Source organism: Cotesia glomerata, linkage group LG2 (assembly GCF_020080835.1).
Source record: "Cotesia glomerata isolate CgM1 linkage group LG2, MPM_Cglom_v2.3, whole genome shotgun sequence".
Classification (NCBI taxonomy): Eukaryota; Metazoa; Arthropoda; class Insecta; order Hymenoptera; family Braconidae; genus Cotesia; species Cotesia glomerata.
In genome coordinates this window covers 18,917,522-18,942,021 of record NC_058159.1, presented here as the reverse complement: position 1 = coordinate 18,942,021, position 24,500 = coordinate 18,917,522, and the positions used below count along the sequence as shown (strand labels likewise).

At 35.1% G+C, this 24,500-nt stretch overlaps 1 protein-coding gene across 1 annotated transcript in view; it reads right to left on the bottom strand.

Moving 5' to 3' along the window:
- LOC123258688 (inactive rhomboid protein 1-like) overlaps positions 1-24,206 on the bottom strand; it is a gene marked incomplete at its 3' end in the record, with an annotated part of 68,888 nt that extends 44,682 nt beyond the window's left edge. Inside the window, 1 exon segment of the mRNA XM_044718851.1 lies at positions 21,490-24,206. Within this exon segment, the coding sequence (XP_044574786.1) occupies positions 21,490-24,206 (2,717 nt within the window).
- Positions 24,207-24,500: the final 294 nt, after the last annotated feature.

Sequence of the window (24,500 nt, the reverse complement as noted above, 5' to 3'; positions counted from 1 at the left end):
CAAACACACCAACGCTCGAGGTAAAGAACTACTGGAAGCTTTTTCTACGTTAGATGTAGTATTGTTAAACAGCGGCGATGCGCCGACGTACACTAAAGGAGACGCAAGTTCTATTGTGGATCTTACTTTTGTCAGCAGCAGCCTCATCAGAGGAAACTACGACTGGAAGGTGATGGAGATCTACACGGCCAGCGATCACAATGCGATTCTCTGGGAAGTATCAAAGGACCAGAATCCTAGAAGACCGGCTAAGAAACTTGACATCGTTGGGTGGAAGGTGAAATCCTTTGACCCAGGTGCTCTAGTAGCTGCCCTAAATAGTGAACCGCTTACTACTGGATCTGCAGAAGAAATGACCAAGGACTTGATGAAGAGAGTGACCCAGGCTTGCGACACCTGCATGCCTCGTAAACGGGGCATGAACCAAAGACCTTCGGTGCACTGGTGGAACGAACACATCAGCTTCCTACGGAAAGAGTGTCTCAAGAAAAGAAGAATATCTCAGCGTGGTTATCGGCGGCCTGACTCAGCGGAACTAGTCGCAGAATACAAAAAAGCTCGTCGAGACTTAAACAAAGCCATCAAGGATAGCAAGAAGAACTGCTGGAAAGAGCTAATCAACGAGGTGGACAAAGACTTGTGGGGCAGACCTTACAAGGTAGTCATGGCAAACTTGAAATACCAGCCAATGCCGTCTCCTACGTGTCCTCAACTCCTACAGAAGATCGTGACTGCACTGTTTCCACGACAGCGCGTTTTCAACTACCTGTTGACACAAGACGAACTGAATGATATCCCACCTGTGACGAAAGAAGAACTGATGGAAGCTTGTAACCGCGTCGGGAATAATAAAGCGCCGGGATTGGACGGAATCCCTAATATTGCCTTGAAAACATCTATTAAACCAGCGCCAGCGTTATTCCTCGATGTCTACAACATCTGCTTGAAGGAAGGGATTTTTCCTCGGAAGTGGAAACAACAACGGCTGGTACTACTTCCTAAAGGAAAAAAGCCACCGGAAGAACCGTCATCTTATCGTCCACTCTGCATGTTGGATACAGCCGGTAAGATACTCGAACGTATAATCCACCAAAGGATAGAAGCAGTTGTCGATCCACTATTAGCAGACAATCAGTACGGATTTCGAAAAGGACGATCAACCCTGGACGCAATCAACCTGGTTGTCGGTATAGCCAAAGACGCAATCGCCGGTACCAGATGGAAGGGTGGAACGAAGAAATATTGTCTGGTGGCAACCCTAGACATCAAAAATGCCTTCAACTCCGCCAACTGGGATCGCATCATGCAGGCTCTTCAAGAGATGAACGTACCAGGATATCTACGAAGGATAGTCGCTAGCTACTTCACGAATAGAGTCCTTAGATATGACACGAAGAATGGTCCAAAGGAGTATGATGTTACTGGAGGCGTCCCGCAGGGGTCTGTTCTCGGTCCACTTCTCTGGAATATCATGTACAACGGATTGCTGAGACTGAAACTACCAAGAAATGTCAAACTGGTAGCGTACGCGGACGACGTAGCCGTAGTAATCGTCGCCAAGCATATTGATGAGATAAATCATATGTTCACGATCACCTTTGAGCGAATTAACCAGTGGATGGACACAGTAAACCTACAACTGGCTAAACAGAAGACCGAGGCTGTACTTATCACTAGCAGAAAAGTGGTGGAAACGATCAATTTAAACGTCGGAGACCAAGAAATCACATCCCAACCATTCATTCGATATCTGGGAGTGATGCTCGATTCCCGACTTAACTTCAAACAACAAGTTGAACACGTGACCGCCAAAGCATCAGCAGTAGTGGCTAACCTAGTACGATTGATGCCCAACATCGGTGGCCCGAAGCAGACAAGGAGGTTATTGCTATCATCAGTAGTTACATCGGTCCTCACGTATGGGATATCCATTTGGTCCGACGCACTTGAGACCCAAGAATCATGGAGGAAAGCATGTCCGGTTTACCGACTGAGCGCGCTAAGAGTAGCCAGCGCCTTCCGAACAATATCAGAGGAAGCAGTGTGCGTCATTTCTGGAACTCTGCCGCTTAGAGTCTTAGCTAAAGAAAGACGGGCCCTTTACCATCGAAAGAGGTCAACTACACTGAGCGCTGAAGAACTAAGAACAGAAGAACGGCAGCACAGCATCTCGCGATGGCAACTTGAGTGGGACGCCGCAGCAAAAGGAAGATGGACACACCGCCTCATACCAAAGATCGACGTTTGGCTGAGCCGAAACCATGGTGAAGTCAACTATTACCTAACGCAGATGTTGTCAGGACATGGGTGCTTTCGAGAGTATCTGCACCGCTTTAAGCACGACGATTCTCCGGAGTGCCCGTCTTGTCCAGGGGTTATTGAGGACGCAAGGCACGTTTTCTTTGTGTGTCCACGTTTCGATCCTCAGCGTGAGGAGTTAGAGAGGATCCTGAACTGGAGAATCCAACCAGAGACAATAGTAGATGCAATGTTGTCGAATCAAACTGCTTGGAACGCTACAAGCACTTTTGCCACAGAAGTGCTTACAGAGCTGCGTTCCATTGAAAGAAAAAGAGCAAATGACAGAAACTAGAAGGAAGGAAAAATAACACCTTAGCCACCAGAAGGAATAGTGGTAGCTGGATCCTCCCCTCACGAAGTAATGCCTGACGGCGGTTTCCATGAGGGATTAGAGGAAAGAAGAAAAGGGGTTTAGGGTTTAGTGGGTAGGGGCGTTAGGGTCGAGTTTTAGTATGACACTGCGTCGAGTCGCCACATATCCAGGCCAAACAACTATGCCTGGAATCCGTAAGAAGGATTCCCCCCCCTAAGATAAAAAAAAAAAAAAAAAAAAAAAAAAAAAAAACACACACACACACACACACACACACACACACAGTGACAACATCGCGAGGGCAGTCAGGGAACCTTTCTATGACCTTAAAACGTCGAGATCTGATGAAAAACCGATTTTTGCAAACGGAGTGAAAACAATAACTTCCCGATTTTCTTAGCGGGAAGTTAAAAATCGAAAGGCGTCACCAAAAAGACGTCGTTGAATTAACATGGAATGATCCATATATTTGCTATGCATAAATATGTACGTCACATAATTTTTGTTGAAATTAAGTATATATTTCTAATTTGCATGAAGAACTTGGTATTATTATATACTAGTCACAAGAGACTCATCTACAATTTTAGTTTGCATTCATAATGTCAAAAATATATAATAAAGTCAAAATCCGAACGTTATCTGTAATTACCATCCTCAATAGAGATGTTATAACAAATGTTCCCCTTATCGTGGGCTGCTACCAAGAATTGAGAAAATTTTTATTCTATAACTTACAACTATTTAAGAAATGTGATGAGAAAAAACGGTTTCGATACAAAAATTTTATATTATTTAAAATTTGGCAAATAGTCTAGTCAACAAGTTCAAAAACGTGAAAAATAGAGATAAAGGTCCTAAAAATATGAGCGATGGCTCATTCAATTCGGAATCACCTCTAGAAAAATTTTTTTGAAGGATTTTAGTGCAGGTAAAAAATTGCAATTGTTATTAACAAAATAAGATGAAAAAAAAATGATATTCCGTTTTTTGTTAATAACTCGAAAAATATTAATATTTAAGCAATTTTGAAAAAAGCTCGTTAAAGAGGAGGAAATTTCCAATAAAAAAGTCTTTACTCCCGGAAATCTATCTTCATTATTTATAATTTTAATTTAACGTTGAAAATAGGGCTCCGTGCGGCTGTTACGGCATGCGCGCGCCGCCGCCAAAGAGAGTTCAGCAATAAAAATAATTTTTTTATAACATAAAATGTTATTTTGAAAATTTGAAAAAATTCTAGTATCTTCTTAACACTTGAAAGAATCGAGCCCTGAAGAAAAAAAATTTTTTTCCAATCTCCGTTGGCATAAACAATGGGATAAAAGGTATAAATAATTGGCCTATAAATTTTAAACTTCGTGGAGCCCTTTTGATATATATACTTCATAAGATCCCGCAATAAATTTTCATAAAAGTTTATTAATTTGTTAATTATGATTTTTTATAACTATTGAAAAATTAAAAATCTAAAAAATGTTGATAGGGGAGCTTGGGGTCGCCCCGGTCAGCGGGTCGCCCCGGTCACCAACATTTAAAAAAATCTACTATACCTTAAATTTTGAATTTTGTTTCATTTTGTACTCTTATTCAGCTGAGAGTAAAAAAAAGATTAAAAACTTGGAAATATAGTATTTATTAGTAATAATTAAAAATTAAAAAATTGACTCCCATTTGATCTAAGAATCGGAATCATTTCCGTAAGGCTTTTAATATAGTTTACAGCAAGATAAAAATTTATAATTTTTATGTATATAATCTATAAATCTTCCTTTATAAGTGGTAATTTTTAATATACTGTAATTATTAATCGTTTTCTTTTAAATAAAGTTTATTTTCTCAACTATCGGTTGGGGTCATACCAGTCAAAACTGTAGGGTAACACCGGTCAGTTTATTCAATTGTTTATTGTCTGACAGCTCGTGTGTTTATTTAAAACTAACCACTATTTTGTAATTAATTTATCAATTACGGTAAGTTATCTCGTAATTTTAAATAAAGAAAAATGGATCAATTATTTTTGAAAGGTCATATTTTTTATAAATTAATAAATAAATTATAGATGCCTCGTAAAAAAATCCGGAAAACTGAAAGAGGAAATTGGACTCCTGAAACTCTTCGTACTGCTATAGAGGCTATAAAAAATGGTATGCCAATCCGAAAAGCCTCAGAATCATACAGCATCCCGTTTAGCACGTTACAAGAGCGTTTAAAAAAATCTTCTCTGTCAGAACCAAATATTGGAGGCAAAACAGTTTTCACAGCTGACCAAGAAAAGATATGGCAGAAAAATTAAAAAGATGGCAAAGTTACATTATGGACTTACACCATTAGAAGTACGACGTATTGCTTACGAGTATGCTGAAAAACAACATTCCCCACAAATTTAACAGGGAAAATAAGTGTGCAGGCAAAGAATGGTTTTATCGATTCATTAAAAAATAAAATTTCCATTCGTAAGCCCGAAGCTCCCAGTCTGAACCGCGTTCGAGCTTTTAATGAAGATGAGGTCAATGTATTTTATGATAATATCGAAGTAGTTCAAAACGAAAAAAAATATCCCAGCAAAAAATGTATGGAATATGGATGAATCAGGAATATCTAATGTTCAACAACCTGAAAAAGTAGTTGCTGAAACAGGCCAGAAACGTATTGGTGCAATAACCAGTGGAGAACGAGGTAAAAATGTTACTATTATTTGTGCTATGAGTGCTTCAGGTAATTATGTACCACCTATGTTCATTTATCCTCGTAAAAGAATGTCACCAGAGTTATCCAAAAATGGCCCAAGCGGTTCAATTTATCATTGTTCTCCCAATGGTTGGTCAAACAGTGAACTGTTCTACGTATGGTTACAACATTTTCAAAACCACGTCAAATCTTCTAAAGAAGATCCTACCCTACTGATATTAGACAATCACACTAGTCACATTTCAATAGATGCTTTTAATTTTTGTCGAGAACACGGTATCAATGTTGTTACACTTCCACCTCATTCATCCCATCGTCTTCAGCCACTTGATGTGAGTTTTTTTGGACCTTTCAAAAAAGCTTATCGCAAAGAATGTGATTCATTTATGAAACAGCAAGCTCTCAGACAAATCAAACATTCTGATTTAGCTGAAATTGTTAGTAAAGCTTTTAATTCAGTAGCCAATATTGAAAAGGGCGTAAGTGGGTTTGGATCAACAGGAATTTATCCTTTAAATAGAAACAAATTTTCGAAAGACGAATTCCAAGTTTCCAAAATTTTAAAAGAAGCTAACAACATGCTACCGATAAATTTATTAATGCAAACTTCAACTCCTAACAATAATGCAACACAAAATTTACAAGCCAGTGATGTAGAAACTATTGATATTGCAGACATTCCTATTTTAATATTGCCACCTGAAGAGAACAATAACTTTACAAACGAACCTTTTAGTTCCTATGCGATTGGAGGAGATATTCTTGATTTTTCTACTCCGGTTGAACTGGTCCCAATCTCCTCAGAATCCACTGATGAAAATTTAACATCGCTTGAGTTAACTACGAATACTAACAAAAAAACCGTTGAATCTGATAAAAAATTATTAATAGATGTTTCAAATTGTGAAAGTGATAAAAGTAGAGCCCAAACACCACCAATCCCAAAAAAATCTAATAGAAGAAAACAAAAATCAATTATTTTGACTGATTCTCCGATGAAAAAGCAATTAGAAGATAAAAAAAATAAAATGGAGGATAAGAAAAAATCACAAGAGAAGCCAGTTAAAGGTAGAAAAAAAGTTAAATTGTCCGATAATGTTAATGAAGAACTCCAAACAAGTAAGTCAGCAGAAGAACCTAAAAAGAATTCAAGGAAACGAAAAACTTCCACTGATGCGACGGATAAATCTGAAATATTGCCTAAAAAACGTAAATTAGTTAAAAAACAGAAAGTTTAAATGTTCAAAATTACCAATATTTAATGTTATTTACTGCTAAAGTTTCAATAAAAAAATTAATTTTTAATTTTTATGAAATTTTAACAATATAATTCGGAATTTCTAATTTTTAAAGTAAAATTAATACTGACCGGAGCGACCTGCCTAATGACCGGGGTGACCCAACACGTTGGGTCGCCCCGGTCAAACGCATTATTTCTATAATTCCTCAAATATTTTTATTTATCTTCATACTTATATCTTTTAGTCATTGCATTTAGTTCTTCAGATGTCAAAGAATTAAATAAAGTCTTTTTTATTATTCCAAAATGATAATTTTAATATTTTTTTAAATTCATTTCTTAGGTGACCGGGGTGACCCCACACTCCCCTAAAATTTTTTTTTCAATTAATATTTAGCTATGCCTGTTTTCACATGAAACAACAGCAGTAATTAACATAGGTTATGAATTTTTTACGTAATTTTTTTATAAAATTGTTTTAAACAAATAGAGAAATTCAATATTTTTGAAAAATTTTTAACTTCCCGCTAAGAAAATTGAAAATTTTCAAAAATCGAGAAGTTATTGGTTTTACCCCGTTTTGCGAAAATGGAGTTTTTATCAGATCTCAACGTTTTAAGGTCACAGGAAGCTTTCCTGACTATTCCCGTGATGGTTTCCGTGCGGCTGTATGTACATATATATATATATATATATATATATATATATATATATATATATATATATATATATATATATATATATATATATATAAATATATATATGGGGTATTCCATGCCAAATCGACCACTTTTGAACCTTACCCCTTTAGATTTCGCTGAAAATTTTTTACCTTTTTCTACTCGATGAAAGACGTTTTTCAGAATTTTTTCAAATTTTTTTATCCAACCCAAAAAAAGTTATGAAGCTTTCAACAAAATGGCTCTTTTATTTTCAAAAAGCCATACATCTCTCCAAAATTGACCTTTCGGGACGTTTTTTTCAAAATTTTGTTTTTAATTGAATTTTCGAAAAAATAAAAAAAATTTAACATGATCGCTTCTATGAAATAATCGCGTTTTTTTTGTATAAAATCGTTATTTTTCGAAGTTCGTCATTCTCAATTTTTTTTTTTTTTTTCAAAAAAAACTTCAATCAATTCTTCAATTATCCCCGTGTATCCCAGAGTGGGCCGATTTTTTTTTCTATTTTTTTTATTTAGTTAAAAAAAAAATTTTCAACATTTTAAAAATGCAGAAATTTTTTTTTCATAAATATTATTTATATAACATAATTAATGTAATTATATGATTTTAAGGTATTATATTCTCTATATATTGTCCTAATTTACCATTATAATTACTAGGATTAATGATTGATGCAGTTAACATTTAATGACTCCAAAATAATGCAACAAATTATTTATTAATTTCTTCTTTGGCGTTTAAATATTTTACAAATTCTGTATTCATTCGAGTTAGAAAAGTTTTTAACGCACAAACAACCATTTTTGTCGGGAATTACACAGTGTAGTTGTTGAGTTCCTACAATTGGTTTTGTTTTCAAAAATCGTTCATTTAAATCATCAACTGCTGTATTATAATCCTCTTCTGGTGAAAAGTTGACGATAATATTTGGCAAGTTGTCCGAATCAGAAGTCCATTCAAAAAGTCCTACAGGTGTCGTTATTTGTTTATCAACCGCGAGTTGGAGACTTGCTCTTGCTGCAAGTCGTTTGAGGATGCCACCAATACCATCACACGGGCCTTTGCCATGGGCAGTCGCAAAAAAATGCCATTCAGCAGGAATATCAAAATCATCTTCATGATAATATAAATTCACAAAGTTTTTAAAGTTTTTAAATTGTTGAGGAGCCCCATCAGAAAAATAATAAATCTTGTTACAACGTTCAGGAAGACTTTTTACATAATCAGTAATTATTTTGATGAAAACATGAACAGCAACAGCATCGTGATTTTTACACCGGCTGCGTTGTTTACTTGATGCCATTATGTGGAGATCAAATTATCTCAATAAATGTAGATTGGTACAATCAAAATAATAAACACCCTCAAAAAGAATAGATCAGGAAAATGTTCATAAACTAGAGATTTTTTTTACTTAACCCTTTAGAGTCTGACCTTGAAACCCCACTCTTTGGTCTGGCGGAGCCCAATAGAATTAGAAAAAGCGCGAAACAAATGTGACAGGGCCGTATTATGAGAGAAAAAATTTCACCTGGGTGGGAAGTAAAAAATAATTTTTTTTTCAATTTTTAATTTATTAAATAATAAATATCAAAGGACTTAAATTCAAATTAAGAACAACATTTTGTCTCATTATAAATATAGTTAAGTATTTTAATTATCAGCATAATTATTAGAAAAAATAAATACTAAGAAAAGTTCAAATTTCAATATCAATTCTTATAATGTGAATAACGGCCATATTTTAATAATATTTTTAATTATATTTTTAGTAATATTTTAACAATATTTTGAATAACATTTTTAGTAATATTTTAAATAATTTAATAGTTAGTTTTTTCCATAAAAACTTTATTTGACTTTTGGTAAGCAGCAAAACTTTATGGTAAGCAGTAATTTATTATCTTGGACAGTGACAGGTCGATTTCTTAATACTCTCACGTTTATTTCATCATCAACCTTTAAAGGTTTTATGTTTTTTATTTTTCTTTTTGGCATACTAGCGACTAATTATGAGCAATCAAATTATTTTTCAATTACATAGCAATGTATGAAATTTAAAAAATTTTTCTAACCTTACTTTCGAAGAGACTATTTCTTTACGTCAACAATACTAACTACGGCACTGTCAATGAACGCAGCGCGAGATTCAAATGAGTGGAAGGGTACTCACAGGCACACTACTACTCTCACATGTCACTCATACATACTCACGGGACTCTACGATTCGCGCTCTCCCCACCAGTCTCACACGTAGACGTTTCAAGATCCTCTGACTCTAAAGGGTTAACAAACGTAATGGCAAAAATATTTTATTCAACTCTATGAAGCACAAAAGATTTATAGGTTATGTTTTAGATCTCAATATAAAAGAGCCGTATATATTTTATAAATTAGAACATACTCTAGTAAACTGGCTGTAGGTAAGTCTGTAATTATCATGCCCTAGGTTATCGATCGTATTGACGTATTAAAATTTGAATCTTAATCGTTGTAATGGTAAATTTGGACAATATATAGAGAATATAATACCTTAAAATCATATAATTACATTAATTATGTTATATAAATAATATTTATGAAAAAAAAAATTTCTGCATTTTTAAAATGTCAAAAATTTTTTTTTAAAAAAAAAAAAAAAAAAAAAAAAAAAAATCGGCCCACTCTGGGATACACGGGAATAATTGAAAAATTAATTGAAGTTTTTTTTGAAAAAAAAAAAAAAAAAAAAATTGAGAATGACGAACTTCGAAAAATAACGATTTTATACAAAAACGCGATTATTTCATAGAAGCGATCATGTTAAATTTTTTTATTTATTTTTTCGAAAAATTCAATTAAAACAAAAATTTTGAAAAACGTCCCGAAAGGTCAATTTTTGAGAGTTATGGCTATTTGAAAATAAAAGAGCCATTTTTTTGAAAGCTTCATAACTTTTTTTGGGTTGGATAAAAAAATTTGAAAAAATTCTGAAAAACGTCTTTCATCGAGTAGAAAAAGGTAAAAAATTTTCAGCGAAATCTAAAGGGGTAAGGTTCAAAAGTGGTCGATTTGGCATGGAATACCCCATATATATATATATATATATATATATATATATATACTAGCTGACCCGGCAAACGTTGTTTTGCCATATAAATAATTTCCTAGTAATTTCTAGTGTAGACAAAAAATAGCTTACTTATTGTAAGTATACATGTATGTTAGAATGTGTATATTGTATGTATGTAAGAATGTGGTATATGCGTAAAATAAGCATGGAGCGCTGTGAACGATGAGGGAATATAAAAATAACAAAAGGCAAACATTATTTTTAAGTTATTATAATTTATTCCTTAAAATTATATATCATTAATTAAACAATTACGACAGTAACACTATTAAACAATATCAATCTCTTAATGCTATAGCGTGAACAATATTTTTTGTTAGTCCATCTTTAGCTAACACAAACAAACTGGATGGTTTACCCACTCGAGAGCATGCCACGTATAATTGTCCGTGTGAAAAACATGGTGTTCTCAAATCTAATCCACAAACAGACATCGTTTGACCTTGGGGTTTGTTGATAGTCATTGCAAATGCCAATCTAATCGGAAACTGAATACGTTTGAATTGAATTGGCACATCTGTAGGTATAATAGGAATCCGTGGTATGAGTATTGTAACAATACTTTTCCCCAAAATTTAACTAAATTCGACCGATGGCGGAGATATCGGCTGGGTAGGGTATTTTACGCTCGCCCTTTTTAAACATATAATAAAATTAACCCGGAAACCCCTCAGGCTGGGTTAGTGCACATTTGGACGCCAGGTAATTTTTTATGAAAATCACCAAAAATAATAAAAATTCCAGGGGCCGCGCCGGACGATCAATTAACGATTTAAATTAATGAGAATGGAAAATAAACCACGAAATAATCAAAGTCGAGATTAGTATATTATTTGGAATCAAAAATAATAACTAAATAATTATAAGCTAATATCCTAGATTATTTGACTAAGATAGGAAGATGAGTCATAGGAAAAGAATCCGGGAATCAGCTTTCATACATTAATTATTAATGGATCAGAAAATTTCAATAAAAATAAATAAATTATTTATTCAAAAACGAAGTTACTTAAAACTAAATTTATCCTTTAAATAACAAAATAAATCCTTTATGGAATTCGTGATTAACATATAAATTTTTCTTCAACTTATTTTACAATATTGCGTTCGAGAATAATAATAACCGCAATCAAAACAATAATCGTAACAGTAATTAAAATTTAAGAATATTAAATCTGAATTGCGCTTGAAAATAATACTTGTAATGATAGTTAATGTTTGACAATAATAATTGTCAATGACGCAAAATAATAAACCTAATTTGACAATAATAATTATAAAAAATTGCTGGCCGTATCGAGGACCCAACACGCGGCTTTCGGGACAGGTACAAATATTCCCTTATGATAACCCTTACTCGCTACGGGATCGACCCGATCAATCGATAGTGATTTTAGTTGGACAGTAAAAGAATAACTTATTTAAGCCAGGAGACAGCGGTGTGCGGATATTAATTGATCTCAACTTGTGAGTACTCACCAGAAAAGGAAACTCAAACCAAGGCACCAAATCCACACTCCTTACAATAGCGGAGGTCCCGCGTGCCTACCTCACACCAAGCGGGCCACCGCGTGTCTGCTCAATTTTTGTCACCGTAAACCGTTCGAGGCCTCGTGTTCGACAACAAGGGCCTCTCTAGCCATTTTCCCTAATTCAATGAACTCTTTGCTCGCGATCGATATTGTAGGGCCTCACCCGTGCGAGTAAAGGCTATGATTTATCACTCATAGTAAAATTAGGTACTATATGCCAATGATTTACGGCAATGCACACAAATAATAATAATAATAATAAATTACAAATAATTCATTATAAATGTCTGAAATAAAGATAAAATTAATTCTTAAATTAATAACCATAATATTAGAAATTTCAAATATAAATAATACTAATAATATTAAATTCAATAAATAAATTCATAAATCAATATAAAATAATAAATTCAGAGACACACCGAGTGTGGATCTGTTGCCAAATTTAGGCGCAGGGAGGGACGCACACAGGGAATAAAAACCCTGTGACACCCCCCTGCCAGACAATGGTTAATTTTGTAAAAATTAATCATGGGTGAAAACAAACGCGACCTCACAAGCCGCATGATCAATTACCACGCCCACCCGTGTCTCCAGCTCAAAACAATTTTTTTTTTAACTATAATGTAAATTATTACTGTATCTACTTAAATCATAACTTAACCCTCCTCGCGACAAAATATAAGGATAAAAATAAGATACTGGACAATGATCTATTCTGCGACTAAATGCAAACCCTCGAGGCACGTCGTTCTTATAGCAACACGAAACTTTCAAATACGAGCTCGCAACCCGATTGGCTAATCCACATTGAACGTCGAATCTATTCCCTTGCACATACCACCGAGGATCTACTTCACTGTGTACATAACAATGGTGCACAGGGTCATATGCGTACGAAGATGGACAGCATTCTTTCTCTCTCTGACACACCTGGTCAGGATACTCGACGCAAGTTCCACGTCTTCTAGTCAATCTGGTCTTAACAGAAGACTTTGACCACGCAGACCCAGACGCTAGCTCACCCGAGTCATTAGCGCGTCTGTTTGTATTTCCTCGAGTGTTTTGGGAAAAACCGGTGACGTTATTCGCAACCAAGGATGCTCTCGAAGTCCTAGTCTCCTTAAAGGGTCGTCTTCTCCGACGACGTCTCCTCTTCTTGACAACTTCTGAATACGAATCACTCGAACCGTCGTTTTGGTTACTTGAAACTGAACTGGATGTTGATGTGTCCACTTCACCCGACGCGTTTCCACAATTCGTGTACTCTGTAGTGAAATTGCGCGCAGCCTCGTCGTGGCTCGTAATACCATCGCTGGATTTCGTCGACTTATTACGAAATTTCCTGCGACGTCGCTTAAATATCCTATTTGCAGAGCTCTGGATAGATATTGAATCCTTACTAAGAGTCTCTGCTTCACAATCAATCCCCGAATCACATTGATTGGCCGATTTCTGGTCAATCGTCATTGGAGTTGCCTTTTCCTGACTGGATACTTTTGTCGTTATTTTACCCACTATTATTAGCTGAAGTTTGGCGAAGCAATCCTCTATCTTTGACTCCAACTTTTTTACGGCAACGTCCAAGTCTCGACGAGTCACAAATTAGTCCATAGATGACTTAAAATTTACAGGTTTGCCCTCATTGTCCACCGGTGGGCCTGCAGTACAACTCGCATGATTCAGCGACACTCCATCCACTGTGGAACTCGAGTCATTCACGAGTTCGCCTTTGTGCGCTGAATACGAGCCATCACTGTTCAACACCTCCTCTGAGATACTCGGGTCAGTCACGAGCTCTCGAGGTGTTACATCCAGTGATTCAAAGCTCTCATGCTCTGCAAATCCTCCACCGGAAACCAACTCCTGGATTAGGTAACTGCTTGAACTTAAAAGTTCGTCGACACGTTCAATTAAATTCTGACAAGAATTTCGAATTGACAACTGACTTTTTGGATCACTATCGACGACGACGCCGATAGGTTTTGCTATTCCGACGGTTTCAGACCTCTCCGAGAGCAAAGTTGATTCTAAATCATCACCAGGGGAACTCGCTTCATCTACAGCAGGATCCCAATGCACTCCTGGCACTTTATATTTATACTCTTGGTGACGAATCAAACGGTCTTGAAGTGTTTCTAAACCTCCTTTCGACGATAAGCCTAAGCCACAAAGAAAAAGTCTCAACTGACTTATTGGCAATTCGAGGCCAGTCATCAACCAAGTTTGGTCCATCGCTGGCGAGGGATTATGTACTGGGTCAGTCTTTATAATGTTTCGATCGGTTTGGGGACTAGAATCCATCGATTCATCTAAATGTGAAATTCCACTATCGCAAGTCGAACGTTGATTGCCGTTCCAGCCTTCCAACTCGCCAATTTCGCGAAACCTGGCTAACATTGATTTCATGTTGCCTTTATTTACAATTGAAATCAACCAGGGGACCACTTAATTCCAAAATGAAAATTAAATACAAATCAAAAATGGTCAAACGGCGAGAAATAACAAAAGAAATACCAACTATTTCTTGTTAGCCGATGACAAATGCTAATAAAGCAAAGAAACCAATTTGTGAACAAAGAAAAATTATAACGAAGAAAAAAATCAAACAAAATTAAATCGTAGTAGTAATAAACTCACTTATTATTTAAAGCGTTACTACGTGTTTGAAAAACATAAATAAATGACGACGATGATTTACTTAAATCCAATTATTTAATCCGAAACAAAATAATCATTTCAAACGACAATTTATTAATTGAAGTATTTTCGGATTAAATAAATATGAAGATTATTTTCAGTGACGACGATAATAATAATAATCCGCTGGGACTGCGGCGCGAACGGTAGAATGACAGACTACCGGAGAACGACAAGCTAGTCAGTCCCGCGTGACGTCATCGACCAAAACTTTACGTCGACAAGCAGACGGTGCTCGCTGAAACCTTCAAGTTGAAATTATCAATCGCTTGTACTCGATCCGAATCGATAAATTCACTCGGCGATTTAGAGCTCGATCCCACGATGTACAATAATTATTTTAATTCATTAGATTCACTAGTCGACTTAAATAATTAAACTGATAATTATTACCCTTAGTGTTGATAATTACAACTTTACTAGAGGCCGAAACCAAACAAATAATTTTAAATTTAAAATCCAAGGGATTAAATTTTATTCCAAAATAAAATAATACTAGTCATGCTCAAATTTGAAAGCGAAGAGAGCAAAAGAGACTCACCGATAACACAATGCAGTGACAAGTAAGCCGAATGACGTCACTGCTTCGGAATTTCTTTTGTTGGCCAAACGCTCGACGCTCTCTTTGCTTCTCCAACTTTACCTTCCCGTAGCAACCTGTACGAAACGCTCAAATTTCCACTCGCAATCAATTTTAATTAAATCGCTCCCCGCAATTATCGCCCGGGTATCGAAAAATATATAAATGATCGATTAATGGCTCCCTGGCCCCACGTTGGGCGCCATGTAACAATACTTTTCCCCAAAATTTAACTAAATTCGACCGATGGCGGAGATATCGGCTGGGTAGGGTATTTCACGCTCGCCCTTTTTAAACATATAATAAAATTAACCCGGAAACCCCTCAGGCTGGGTTAGTGCACATTTGGACGCCAGGTAATTTTTTATGAAAATCACCAAAAATAATAAAAATTTCAGGGGCCGCGCCGGACGATCAATTAACGATTTAAATTAATGAGAATGGAAAATAAACCACGAAATAATCAAAGTCGAGATTGATACGGTTGATCGTAGAAGGGTGAAACTTGAGGATTGTATGTATTTTTGTATGTTGTATCATAAAAAAATAGAAATTAAAAATTTTGTCTAAAAAATAAAAAAAAAAATTTAGGGGTCGACTACCCCTAACATTTAGGGGGATGAAAAATATATGTTGGCCGATTCTCATAGATACCGGATAAGCACAAAAAATTTCATCAAAATCGGTCAAGCCGTTTCGGAGGAGTATGGCAACGAAAACTGTGACACGAGAATTTTATATATTAGCTATGTGTGTGTGTGTGTGTGTGTGTGTGTGTGTGTGTGTGTGTGTGTGTGTGTGTGTGTGTGTGTGTGTGTGTGTGGGTGGGTGTGTATGTATGTAAACCTCTTATAACTTTTGAACGGCTCGGCCGATCAGTTCGAAATAGGTGGCGATCCAAAGCGTATCATTGCCATTAAATTTCGTGAAAATTTAAATCGATTCGATTCGCTAGATTTTGAGAAATCTCAAAAATAAAATTTTCAAAAAATCGTTTTTTTGGAATAACTTCTAAACGGCTTCACCAATCAATTCCAAAAACTAATCAGCTCTTAAGCTCGAAAAACCACGTCGATTGCCACCAGTCCCATCAAAATCGGTTAATTCGTTCGAGAGTTATCGAAAACGAAAAATTTCGAAAAAAGTGTTTTTTTCACATAACTTCAGGATTTCTTTTTTGATCGTTTTTGACGAAATAAAATAATTATTAGAGCTAAAAAATCACGTCGCACGCTACCAAGAACGTGAAAATTGGTTGATTGGTTCGTGAGTTATCGTTGTCGAAAAAATTCGGAAAAAGTGAATTTTTCAAATTTCTCTAAAATTTTCGGTTAGATCAGTTTGTGTTCAAAAGTATATCATAGATTCTGAAAAACTGCGAGGAATACTGCCATCCACGTGAAAGTCGATTCATTCATTTAGAAATTATTGCAGTTTGAAAATTCAAAAAATATTGTTTCATCAAACTCCTATTACACTTTTGAGCTCGAACAGCTCAAAATAACACAAAAATTTTATTTTTGAGCTCGAAGATCTCCGAAACGTCATAAGTGTAATTTCACTTTTCATTTCAATTTCAAGCGTTTAGGTAACGAATTGGCGGGAAGTTGCAGGGATGGCCTTTAGGGTCAACCGTTTTCCAGATTTTTAACTTCCCGCTACGAAAATCAAAGATTTTCAAAAATCGGGAAGTTATTGTTTTCACCCCGTTTTGCAAAAATCGAGTTTTCATCAGATCTCGACGTTTGAAGGTCACAGGAAGCTTCCCTGACTATCCCCGCGAGGTTGTCACGGTGTCTGTATGTATGTATGTGTGTGTGTGTGTGTGTGTGTGTGTGAAAGCATGTGAACCGCTTATAACTTTTGAACGGCTTGACCGATTTCATTGCGTTTGGTGCCATTCGAAAGGGCTTGACCAAACTTAGATTTTGAAAACTATTTGGACCGATTCAGATCAATAGATTTTGAGAAATCTTCAAAAAACTAAAAAAAAAAATTTTTTCAAATGTGGTTTTTTTGGAATAACTTTTAAACGGCTTAAAAGTTCAATTCCAAAAACTAATCAGCTCTTAACCTCAAAAAACCACGTCGATCGCCACCAGTCCGGTCAAAATCGGTTGATTCGTTCGAGAGATATCGTGAACGAAAGAAAACCGAAAAAAGTGTTTTTTCGGAATAACTCCAAAATTCCTAGCGCGATCAATTCAAAATTTGAGATTCTTTGTGAGGCTTGAAAAACTACGTCGAATGCTTCTAACCGCGTGAAAACCGGTTTATTCATTCAAAAGTTATTGCAGTTTAAAAATTCAAAAAATAGTGTCTTATCAAATCTCTATCAGACTTTTGAGCTCGAAGAGCTTTAAAGGATAGGAAAGCAATCTCTTCGAGCTCGGAGAGCTCAAAATAACGCATAAATTGTATTTTTGAGCTCGAAGAGCTCAAAAACGTCATTGGTGAAATTTTAAGCGCCTAAGTATGGAATTAGCGGGAAGTTGCAGCGATGGCCTTCAGGTTCAACCGTTTTCCTAATTTTTTTATTTTTCGATTGTTTAAATAATTAATTAAGGAAAAATTTTGCTTTTAAAAATCCTAATTTACACTTTTAAATAGTTTGGCAAAAAAAAAATTTTTTTTATTAATTATTTAATTGTTTATTAGTTTAACAATTTGCTATAAACAAATATTGACCAACGTTATATTTTTTTTTCTGAAGCAGAAAAAAATTATAAAAACAGCTATGTTTAAAAAAATGCAAAAAGAATTTTTTTTTATTTATTATAATAAGGTAAAAGCCCCAATATATAATCATGTACCAGTATATGATCACTCCATGTATTTGTATACCTATATTTGCGAATATAGATATACAAATACATGGAGTGATCGTATACTGGTACATGATCATATACTGGGGCTTTTACCTTACTTTTTAATATCATACGGTACGGTAATTATAGCGCCTACTTGATTTGTCAATTAAAAGATTGATATATATTTTAAACTATTAGAGATACGATAAAGGATATTCAAGTCTTTTTTATAGAAAATGAATTTTTCTTTCAGATGAATCTAAGATCAAGTTCGTATCCATTGTTTATTAGCTATTAGATGCATTTGTTTATAAAAATTCTGTATTTTTTTTACTTTTTCGTATCTTTTGTGATCTTTAACTTGTTTAATTATGCAGATACAGCAAAAAACCTTTTAACAATTTTGTTAAGGGATAAATTACCTAACATATTATTAATTAATCATACTTATATTGCTAATTGTTTAAATATTATATCTGTTTTTTTTTTATTCGTATGACACTATGATCGAATTTTCGTAAATTTTTATTTTTTCGTAGTGGTATTTTATTTTTCTGTTCTAAAAATTATGTTTTTAGAATATACTATTTCGGTTTGGAGTGTTATGTGTGATACAATAAGTTCCATCTTTAGAAAAAGTAAACACAGCTTACTGGAATGCCTCCAGAAAGACCCAATTTTAAAACTGGAAGTAGAAAAGTTTTATAACCCTCAATCGTCAGTCAGCGAGATAAAAGAAGCTGGAGAGCGAGTTATGCTGAAATTATTTTCAGCTAAAGAAGATACGATTAACCAGGGCAGAATCGAATGCTTCTCAACTAGTGTGACAAACTCTACCGCAGCAAATTTGGCAACTTTACCACCAACAGCTTCTGCTACACATCAACATTCTTTAAGAGCTTATTATCAAGTGCAGATATGGCTTTGTAATTTTAAAAATCCTGAAGACTCTAGATGGCAGAAAACGTAACTCTCTTTTTACCGATTAGTACCACAGAACCTTTGGCACCAATAGATTTATTGAAACTAATATACTGCAGTTGCTCAACTTCAAATTGCAGCAAAAATTGTAGTTGCAAAAAAGCTGGGATGAATTGTACTAAATCAATAAGGAATGTAAAGGGGAGAGCTGTTCAAATGCTACTGATCTGGTTCAACTTACTGAAAACGCCAATGAAGATGAAGACGATGAAGATGAAAGTTTTGATTATATTTTGGAAATAGAGTTAGAAAAGCGAAATACAAAACGATTAGCTTATGAAAGATGCAAACGATCAATCTTTGGATTAGAGGATACTGATTCAGTAGAAGAAGAAGAAGATCAAATGGAAGAGGATCATGCAGTCGAAGAAATGGTGGAAGTCTCTCGGACTTCTAACGTTGATGAGCCAAGTACTTCATGAATTTCTGCTTTGAAAAAAAAAAGAAAACGTCAAATATAAACGTATAATATACACAAAAAGAATTTTTATTTTTTAAATAATAAAATAGAATACATTTATGTTCTACGGAGCTCCAGTCAAATAAACACCAAACACAGTAAGTATATTGTTTAAACAATCAGCAATAAAAGTATGATTAATTAATAATTTGTTAGGTAATTTATCCCTTAACAAAATTGTTAAAAGGTTTTTTGCTGTATCTGCATAATTTAACAAGTTAAAGATCACAAAAGATACGAAAAAGTAAAAAAAATACAGAATTTTTAAAAAAACAAATGCATCTAATAGCTAATAAACAATAGATACGAACTTGATCTTAGATTCATCTGAAAGAAAAATTCATTTTTCTGTAATTTTAAAAAGCGCGCCGGGCGCATGTTATGCTGAAAAAACAATATCCCAAGCGTCACATAAAAAGTTGTTGACTTTTTGGTAAATTTTATTTAACCAGAAGTCAAAAATTACTAATTATCAACTTAAATTCAACAAAATACCTATTACCAAAAAAATTTTTGTGTCGCTTGGGATAGTCTCAATATTTGTAAATTAATTGTTTTAGTATAGCAGTCAAGTTTATTGATGTCAATTTTTTTAACTCGGGGAATTATTATTTTAATATTATAAAATTGCGATTTATTAAAAAATATGTTAAAATAACTGCGTTTAAACTATTAATTACAATAAAATTACATTTTAATATTTACTAGAAATTTGAATTAATTAATTTTTAACCACTAATGAATCATGGCCCGGTTTTTGCGAGTTTCTACCTATGACTAACTTCAAGACTTTCATGTATTTTTATTTAGAGGGTTATGGCGTCGTACGCTATTTATTTACAAATTAAGTTTCCCCTGCACGTAAAAACCCGCATACGTCCGCCATAGGACGAAAAATTTTTTAAGCACCATGGGCAAGCCACGCGCAAATACGGTCTCGACGATAATTATTTTTAACGTCAAATTAAAATTATAAATAATGGAGATAGAGTTCCGGGAGTTGGGATTTTTCAATAGTTATAAAAAATCATAATTAACAAATTAATAAACTTTTATGAAAATTTATTGCGGGATCTTATGAAGTATATATATCAAAAGGGCTCCACGAAGTTTAAAATTTATAGGCCAATTATTTATACCTTTTATCCCATTGTTTATGCCAACGGAGATTGGAAAAAAATTTTTTTTCTTCAGGGCTCGATTCTTTCAAGTGTTAAGAAGATACTAGAATTTTTTCAAATTTTCAAAATAACATTTTATGTTATAAAAAAATTATTTTTATTGCTGAACTCTCTTTGGCGGCGGCGCGCGCATGCCGTAACAGCCGCACGGAGCCCTATTTTCAACGTTAAATTAAAATTATAAATAATGAAGATAGATTTCCGGGAGTAAAGACTTTTTTATTGGAAATTTCCTCCTCTTTAACGAGCTTTTTTCAAAATTGCTTAAATATTAATATTTTTCGAGTTATTAACAAAAAACGGAATATCATTTTTTTTTCATCTTATTTTGTTAATAACAATTGCAATTTTTTACCTGCACTAAAATCCTTCAAAAACATTTTTCTAGAGGTGATTCCGAATCGAATGAGCCATCGCTCATATTTTTAGGACCTTTATCTCTATTTTTCACGTTTTTGAACTTGTTGACTAGACTAAAATTCTTGTTTTAAATATGATTATTGAAAATTGAGTATTTTTTCAGGCATCAATAAGGCATTCTATTCCAAATTAACCACTTATGAACCCGACTGCTTTCAATTTGACCGATAATTTGTTATTTTCAGATTTTTTCACTCAATTTACAAAAACTTTGAATTTTCAAAAAAAAAAAAAGCTTTTTTTTCCTCAAATAGTCATAGCTTTTTTAAAAATTAACCTATTGATCCTTTTTTTTCAAAATTTTTATTTTTTTTTTAATGTGTTTTCTGAGGTAAAAAAAAATTTTCAGATGTTGAGATCAACGAAATTTTTCAATTTTTTAAGTTGACCAATTCTGAGTTTATATTATCTAAAAAAAACTCTGTTTTATTCTTTAAATAATTCCGAGTTGCACGTCTAAAAAAACAATTAAATTAACTTACCAAGAAGAGTGTGTAGACTGATTAGAAGATATAGAAGACAAAGCACCAGGAGGCAAAGATCTTCTAACTTGACAACAATTTCTCTGTCCACCCACACTATCCCCACAGCATGATTGACTCGGTCTAATAGTAGAAGTAAACTCTATTGCGGATGCACGAACTTTCGGTCTTAATGAAGGTGAAGTAGAGAAATCTCTTTGAACTGATGTAGAGCTACTTGAGCTACTTGATCCAGGACTACCTCCTATTCTACCTGGTGATGCATACGCAAAACCACGAAAGCGAAAATGAGATTGATGGTATGGATAACCAGGTGGTGGTAGTCGGTAATGATGATGAAATCCCAGATCTCGCCTCATGTAGGGGTCACCTGGATCTGCAGTCGGCACATACGTCGGTGTATGCGCCGTGGATGATACGTATCTATCAACGTATCTCTCAGGAAAAAGAACCTCTGGAGGTGGTTGAGGAACATACCTCTCAACTGGAGTATGGGCATTTGGTGGTACATAACTACTAACACCTGAAGGATTACCAAATCCCCTCGCTTCATTACCATTAATTATTGATGAACAAGATGAAATTATTCTGCCTGTTGGATAATTATCCTTTGGCTTTGGCAACGATAAGTACTTGTCTCCAACTACGCGAGCTGGAGAAAAACTTTCTGAATTTCCATGATAACGTTGTTCACTTCCTTGATATCGATCGTTTCCAGCTGTCGAGTTGGAATACTTATCGAATCCGTACATTCGCTCTTGATTTGAGTGTTCATATTGATCCGAGCTTGTAAGCTGATAACGATCGTAACTAGATATCGATTTTGAAACTTGAATAAACTTATCACTTTTTGTCAATACTTGATTTTGGTAGCTACGAATTGTACCATTGTTGTCCAACGGTGGTGATTGTTGGATAAAGCGATCGTTTGATGTTTGTCCTGAACTCGCATACAAGTTTTGATACCGACTATTCTCAGATGATGATGGTGACGAAGAAACGAGAAGTCTTTCAGTCGAAGAAGTGCTAGCATACCGATTAGATTCTGAAGTAATTCTTCCATCATGAGTCGGAGACAAGTTAGAAAGATAGCGATCATTAAATCTATCATTGGATCGTGATTGGCTGTAGCGCTGCAGTGTGAGATCATTGAAACGATCTGCTGAATATCTAGATTGTCCAGCTGTATCTTGAAAGGTTGAATATCTACAGGAGTACTCTGTTGGGGCGGGTGAGTTTGAGCTGGTGCATCGATCACTTCGTTCCGAATACTTAGGATATTGTTCAGTTGAAGAAAAACAACGTGGTTGGAGTGCATCTGTTGTAGATGAGTTAGCCAAAGCTCTTTCCGTCGATGAATAACGGTGGTGTAAATTTTCTGGATTTTGAGTACTAGAGAGATACCTCTCACAATTTGCGATTGTAGAAAATCTGTCATGATAGATACCCAATGTTTCTTGTCGTTGATAACGCTCATGGTTTGGAGATTCAGAGATAAATCGATCTTTACTTTTGCTGGCGAACCTTTCTGGCACGGGTGCATGAATCGGCGAAGATGTGACCAATCGTTCTGGAGACAGTGGATATCTATTAGATTCATTATTAGCAGTTGATACTGAAAAAAGATTAACGGAGTCACGCTGAAGACTACACAGTACTGGAGACCCATTAACCAAGAGACGCTCAGTGGAAGATGTATATCGTTGCTGTTGATCTTTGGCATCGTGATTTGCATTGGTACTGGTTGCACTGTTTGCTGCCAACAATTTTTCAGCAGATGCGAATCTATTTTTAAGTATTGGTGATGCTGGTGCAGTTCCGTACCTATCTCGAGTGTTTGGAGATCCAGATTGTAAAATCCGATCACCAGAAGGATAACTAGCCAAACTGTGAGTCGAGGCATACTTATCACTTGGACTCGGAGAAAGCGGAGGAGGTGGTACGAACCGGTCATTCGCAGGTGCTGGAGATGGTGGCGAAGGAAATGTTTCTGGTGAGAACGGTTTATCAGTGGACAAAATAAGAATCCCTGAGTTTGCATATTCACCAACTGTCGATGTTTTTGGTGATGATCCCGAAGTACTGTCACTCTGAAAACGATCCATACGTTGAAAGCGATCATTTGATTGCAATCCCAATCGTTGATCGGAGATAACAGAGTTAGCCTCAGAGTATCGAGTAAGTTGATTGATACTACTTTGCGGTGCGGGCTGTTGCTGTCTTGAGTATTGGTGAAGATTCTGATTTCCCCCCGAACATATAGAAATTTGGTTAAATTTTTCGGAATTTTGAGATTTACTGAATCGCTCGCAGCAAGACGATATTGAGCGAGATTGTTCACCATACAAAGTTGTGTCATCGATTTGCTGTGATTGTAGTTTATTACTTTGTTTTTCATACTTGTCCATTGTGCTTTGAACTCCATAGTTATTTGACACGCTTGTCTGAGTCTTATCGTTGCTTCCAGAGTAGCCCTCGCATGCCTTCTGGTAGCGTTCTGGAGAAGTACCGCTGGATGGTGGTGCTTTTGACTCTGATTGCTTTTGATAGTTTGACAAATCGTTATTAATGCTATTATTATTACAGGTATTCGACACAATTTGTGATCCCGAAACTGTGGGATTACCTCCTGACACTGATGACACTCCGAACTGAGAGGCTGGATTCTGATGCAACAGAAGACGTTCTCTTCGGCCATAGTCATCGTCTGTCGGCATCCTGGTGGCCCGCGGCCCGCTGTCAGGACATCTATAAAATACCAAACAAAAATAATTATTGATTTGTAAAATATAACGTCGTAAATTTTATTTTTTTGTTAATTTATTTCGTAATTTATTCATAATAACTTTTCAAATTTTTATTTATCAAGTTCATAACACGTTGGTCACGCTATGAGCGAATCGCCGCTTAACAACTAGTCAACCTATAGAGACTCGCTATAGTGCGAGCGAGAAACTAAAAAAGACGCGACTAACGAAGGGTAAAACACAGCTACGAATGGAGACTAGACA